General features: G+C 35.5%; 1 protein-coding gene across 1 annotated transcript; it reads right to left on the bottom strand.

Annotated features, from left to right (window-relative positions):
• Positions 1-3,087: 3,087 nt before the first annotated feature.
• LOC106594109 (uncharacterized) lies at positions 3,088-5,317 on the bottom strand (the record flags this gene model as incomplete). Its single annotated transcript, XM_082970858.1, has 5 exons — positions 3,088-3,319; positions 4,025-4,128; positions 4,260-4,402; positions 4,523-4,861; positions 5,026-5,317. Coding segments are annotated over 5 exons (1,011 nt in total), but the record flags the coding sequence as incomplete, so codon positions are not given.
• Positions 5,318-6,361: the final 1,044 nt, after the last annotated feature.

Genomic DNA, 6,361 nt, shown 5'->3' with positions numbered 1-6,361 from the left:
TATGATTTATTATTGGAGAATACCACAACAACATTACATGTTGGACTGTACACATTAATATGATTTATTATTGGAGAATACCACAACAACATTACATGTTGGACTGTACACATTAATATGATTTATTATATACCACAACAACATTACATGTTGGACTGAACACATTAATATGATTTATTATATACCACAACAACATTACATGTTGGACTGTACACATTAATATGATTTATTATATACCACAACAACATTACATGTTGGACTGAACACATTAATATGATTTATTATATACCACAACAACATTACATGTTGGACTGTACACATTAATATGATTTATTATATACCACAACAACATTACATGTTGGACTGAACACATTAATATGATTTATTATATACCACAACAACATTTCATGTTGGACTGTACACATTAATATGATTTATTATATACCAAAACAACATTACATGTTGGACTGAACACATTAATATGATTTATTATATACCACAACAACATTACATGTTGGACTGAACACATGAATATGATTTATTATATACCACAACAACATTACATGTTGGACTGTACACATTAATATGATTTATTATATACCACAACAACATTACATGTTGGACTGTACACATTAATATGATTTATTATATACCACAACAACATTTCATGTTGGACTGTACACATTAATATGATTTATTATATACCACAACAACATTACATGTTGGACTGTACACATTAATATGATTTATTATATACCACAACAACATTACATGTTGGACTGAACACATTAATATGATTTATTATATACCACAACAACATTACATGTTGGACTGAACACATTAATATGATTTATTATATACCACAACAACATTACATGTTGGACTGTACACATTAATATGATTTATTATATACCACAACAACATTACATGTTGGACTGTACACATTAATATGATTTATTATATACTACAACAACATTACATGTTGGACTGAACACATTAATATGATTTATTATATACCACAACAACATTTCATGTTGGACTGTACACATTAATATGATTTATTATATACTACAACAACATTACATGTTGGACTGAACACATTAATATGATTTATTATTGGAGAATACCACAACAACATTACATGTTGGACTGAACACATTAATATGATTTATTATATACCACAACAACATTACATGTTGGACTGTACACATTAATATGATGTATTATATACCACAACAACATTTCATGTTGGACTGAACACATTAATATGATTTATTATATACCACAACAACATTTCATGTTGGACTGAACAAATTAATGTTATTTATTATATACCACAACAACATTTCATGTTGGACTGAACACATTAATGTTATTTATTATATACCACAACAACATTACATGTTGGACTGTACACATTAATATGATTTATTATTGGAGAATACCACAACAACATTTCATGTTGGACTGTACAAATTAATGTTATTTATTATATACCACAACAACATTTCATGTTGGACTGAACACATTAATATGATTTATTATATACCACAACAACATTACATGTTGGACTGAACAAATTAATGTTATTTATTATATACCACAACAACATTTCATGTTGGACTGTACACATTAATATGATTTATTATATAACACAACAACATTACATGTTGGACTGTACAAATTAATATGATTTATTATATACCACAACAACATTACATGTTGGACTGTACACATTAATATGATTTATTATATACTACAACAACATTACATGTTGGACTGTACACATTAATATGATTTATTATATACCACAACAACATTACATGTTGGACTGTACACATTAATATGATTTATTAAAAACAAAGGAGGACAAAGGCACTCTTCATATAATTAATTAAAATGCCTTTATCTGTATGTTATGTTCAATAGAAACAAAGTTTTTAAAAATCCTACGCGTTTCGGCTGCATGGCCTTCGTCAGGGAGTACAAAGAATAATACAATGACTTCTTTTGAACAGCTTTTCCAATTAGCCCTAATTTGAAGAGGGAGTGGTTACACAATGAATTGGACACACCTAGAGACGCCTTCAAGACCTCTTAGCGGAACACAAGTACGCTATACGGGTAGGCAATGAAGACTACCCCATGGCAAGGCACTACAAGTCCTTACACCATGGCAACCCTGCCTCCCTACAAGCTATGGGTATTGATCATGTTCCGGCCTCTATTAGAAAAGGGGACCGTCTTAAACAGTTAAAACAAAGGGAATGTTTTGGGATTTACAAACTACAAGCCACTAAATACCCGGGTTTAAATGAAGATATGGATTTCTCACCATTCCTGTAGGGTTGTGATAGGTCCATTTGCTGTCATCTAGTGGTCATTTTGCTCAATTGCCCTCAGCTATGTTTAGACTATTGTTGTTCATGTTTGGCTGTGTTCTAGTGTACTATGGAATATATTGCTTTCTTATTCTTGACACTTCTCCCGGTCATGTTTAAGGTTAGAACTACCTTTCTAAGTGTTCTGATACTTCTAGCTTGGAGTTGTATTTTTTTGATAACATAGCTACAGTATTTCACTTTTTAATGTGTATAGTATTGCTTACTAGGTGTGTCCAATCAATTTTAACCACTCCCTTCAAATTAGGGCTAATTGGAAAAGCTGTTCAAAGGAGGACATTGTATTATTTCTTTGTACTCCCTGACCAAGGCCATGCAGCCGAAACGCGTCAGATTTTTAAAACCTTGTTTCTATTGAACATGCCATACAAATAAAGGCATTTTAATCAATTATATGAAGAGTGCCTTGGTCCTCCTTTCTATTTTATACTGTACTCTGTATTTCACACAGTGAGTCTATGCAACCTATTATGTGTCAAGGGAAGCACATTTTACTCCTGAACGTGTTTAGGCTTGCCATAACAAAGGGGTTGAATACTTTCTGACTCAAGACATTTCAGATTTAAATCTTTTATTCATTTGTAAAAAAGAAAAGAAAAACATATTTCCACTTTGACATTATGAGTTATTGTGTGTAGGACAGTGACAGTAAAATCTCAATTTAATCGATTTAAAATTCAAAATGTGGAAAAGGTCTAGGCAGTGAATACTTTCTGAAGGCCCTGTAGCTGGTATCATGACTTTCAGCATGACAATCAACATCATAACTAAAAGTGAGAAAGAACTATATCTCACAGATCCAGGAATGGTTAAATGAACACGGATAGTCATGCCATGGTCCTTGGTCTGATGAACTGTGAGTTAACAACACACAGTTCTCCACTCCACCACCATTAGGCTGTCCACTCCCCCAGTACCTGCAGTAGAAATAACACAGTTAGACTGACCACTCTCTCAGAACCTAGAGTATGAACAATACAGAGCTAGACTGACCACTCTCTCAGAACCTAGAGTATGAACAATACAGTTAGACTGGATACTCTCTCAGAACCTAGAGTATGAACAATACAGTTAGACTGGATACTCTCTCAGAACCTAGAGTATGAACAATACAGAGCTAGACTGGATACTCTCTCAGGACCTAGAGTATGAACAATACAGTTAGACTGACCACTCTCTCAGAACCTAGAGTATGAACAACACAGAGCTAGACTGACCACTCTCTCAGAACCTAGAGTATGAACAACACAGAGTTAGACTGACCACTCTCTCAGAACCTAGAGTATGAACAATACAGTTAGACTGGATACTCTCTCAGAACCTAGAGTATGAACAATACAGAGCTAGACTGACCACTCTCTAAGAACCTAGAGTATGAACAATACAGAGCTAGACTGACCACTCTCTCAGAACCTAGAGTATGAACAATACAGTTAGACTGACCACTCTCTAAGAATCTAGAGTATGAACAATACAGTTAGACTGGATACTCTCTAAGAACCTAGACTACGAACAATACAGTTAGACTGGATAGTCTCTAAGAATCTAGAGTATGAAAAACACACAGAATCAGTCCTACCCCTTACACGGTGGTCAGAGTTGTTAGAGCAGTAGTCTCTTACTTTGGGGTGGTCAGTGGGTTGCCGTCCACCCATTTCCAGGTCCCCTCAGTAACAGTGTCAGTCAGACCAATCCAGAAACCCTTGTTGAGGTGGAAGAGAAACTCCTGTTGGTGAGAAAGAGCTGATATTGTCAACTACTATAGACTACATGTGTTAAATACTGGAAGATACATTACTGACCAAGGGATGTTTGATCATAACCCCCCCGCCATATCTCTCTCTCTTTCTCTCTCACCTGTTCCTTATCACTGTTGATGATCACCAGGTCTGCTCCTCTCTCCAGACAGTCATCTTTGCTCTCCCCCCAGGTTTTAGTCTCAGTAGACAGGAAGTACCAACTGGATTCAAACTTCTTCCAGTCTTTAGGGCAGGTTTGTTCTACAAGACAAAAACATGAATTTCCATCTTATTATTCTGCACCTATTATTTTAGAATACAAACACAAGTTGACTGCATATTAGATATATGATGTTATGATCATTTATTTGGTAAACTCACTCAGATTAGAGAACTTTCTCATGAGATCATTTTTCTCTTTTTGTTGCTGGTCTCTCTCTTTAGTCAGGGTGTTACTGCTGGTCTGTAGCTGGTCTCTCTCTTTAGTCAGAAGGCTGTAACTGGTCTGTAGCTGGTCTCTCTCTTTAGTCAGAAGGCTGTAACTGGTCTGTAGCTGGTCTCTCTCTTTAGACAGAAGGCTGTAACTGATCTGTAGCTGGTCTCTCTCTTTAGTCAGAAGGCTGTAACTGGTCTGTAGCTGGTCTCTCTCTTTAGTCAGAAGGCTGTAACTGGCCTGTAGCTGGTCTCTCTCTGTTGAGTCGTGATGACCAATTACTCCATCTGTAAAAGGGAAAAGTTAATCAAACATGTAACTACCACACCATTGATGATTAAGGATGATTAAGGATGATTAAGTATGATTAAGGTTGATTAAGGATGATTAAGGATGATTAAGGATGATTAAGTATTCTACTTAAGTCTCAGTGACAAAATACTAAACTTACAGTAGACAGACAGGCCTATGATCCCAGTCAGTAGGAGAACACACAGCAGCCCCAGACACACTGCAGCTACTCCAGAGGGTCTCTTCCACCACTGGAAATGTACTGAATCACAAATTATTAAAGTATGGTATTTGGTAATGTGTTTTACTGTATCATCCACGATTGGGACAAATAAATAAAATAAAATTGTATTTGTCACATGCGCCGTATCCAACAGGTGTTTTAACCTGTTGGGGCTACAGGTTAGCAATGAACCCCGAGACGGGATTGCTAACAAGGCTGGAAATTCAAAACATCAAAAATCTAATAATTTCAATTTCTCAAACAAGCAACTATTTTACACCATTTAAAAGATAAACATCTCCTTATTCCAACCACATTGTTCGATTTTCAAAGAGGCTTTACGGCAAAAGCATAAAGTTCGATTATGTTAGGACAGTACATAGCCACAAAAGTACAAACATCCATTTTCAATTCAAGGTCACCAAAAGCAGAAACCAGCTAAAATTATGCACTAACCTTTGGCAATCTCCATCAGATGACACTCCTAGGACATTATGTTATACAATACATGCATTTTTTGTTCCATCAAGTTCATATTTATATCCAAAAACAGCATTTTACAGTAGCGTGAAATTCAGATTTTTTTCTTCTCTGAAGTGCTTCCGGTGAACAACGTTACAATTTACAAAATTACTATTCGAAAACATTGGTAAATTATAATATTGTGATTCAAATAATAATAGTTTATCATTTCGTAAATGCTACTGTATTGCCAGATTTCAAAATAACTTTACTGGGAAATCACAAGTTGCAATAAACCGGGTGCTGTGCTAAGAACAATAGGCTAGGCTATATAGGTTAGCATCTTGTAACCAGCTAATATCAATAATACTATCGTCAATAATCCCTTACCTTTGATTATCTTCATCCATTGGCACTTCCAGGAATCCCAGGTCCACTACAAATGTGGTTTCTTTTGACAAAGTTCATAATTGATGTCCAAATAACTCCAAGTTGTTCCATGTTGTTAGCGCTTCGGTGGCTACTCAAAAGTAGCGCGGGCGGGGGGTGGGAAGTCACGGCGAAAAGTTAAAAAAGTTAAAAAAATAATCTATTTACGTTCGTTCAAACATGTCAAACGTTGTTTAGCATCAATCTTTAGAGCCATTTTTAACGTGAAACATCAGTAATGTTTCAACACGACCGCTCCTGTGTCTAGAAAAACATCTTTGAAAATTGTCTCGAGTCACATGATTGAGCAGGTGCAGGCAATAATGGAAGTGACGACATCCCAGGGAGGTCAACTTCCCTTCCTTGTCATCCGGTCTCTGTT

Source organism: Salmo salar, unplaced genomic scaffold (assembly GCF_965601325.2).
Source record: "Salmo salar unplaced genomic scaffold, fSalSal1 ptg000005l, whole genome shotgun sequence".
NCBI lineage: Eukaryota > Metazoa > Chordata > Actinopteri > Salmoniformes > Salmonidae > Salmo > Salmo salar.
The sequence above is the reverse complement of the archived record's forward strand: the minus strand, read 5'-3'. Positions and strand labels throughout refer to the sequence as shown.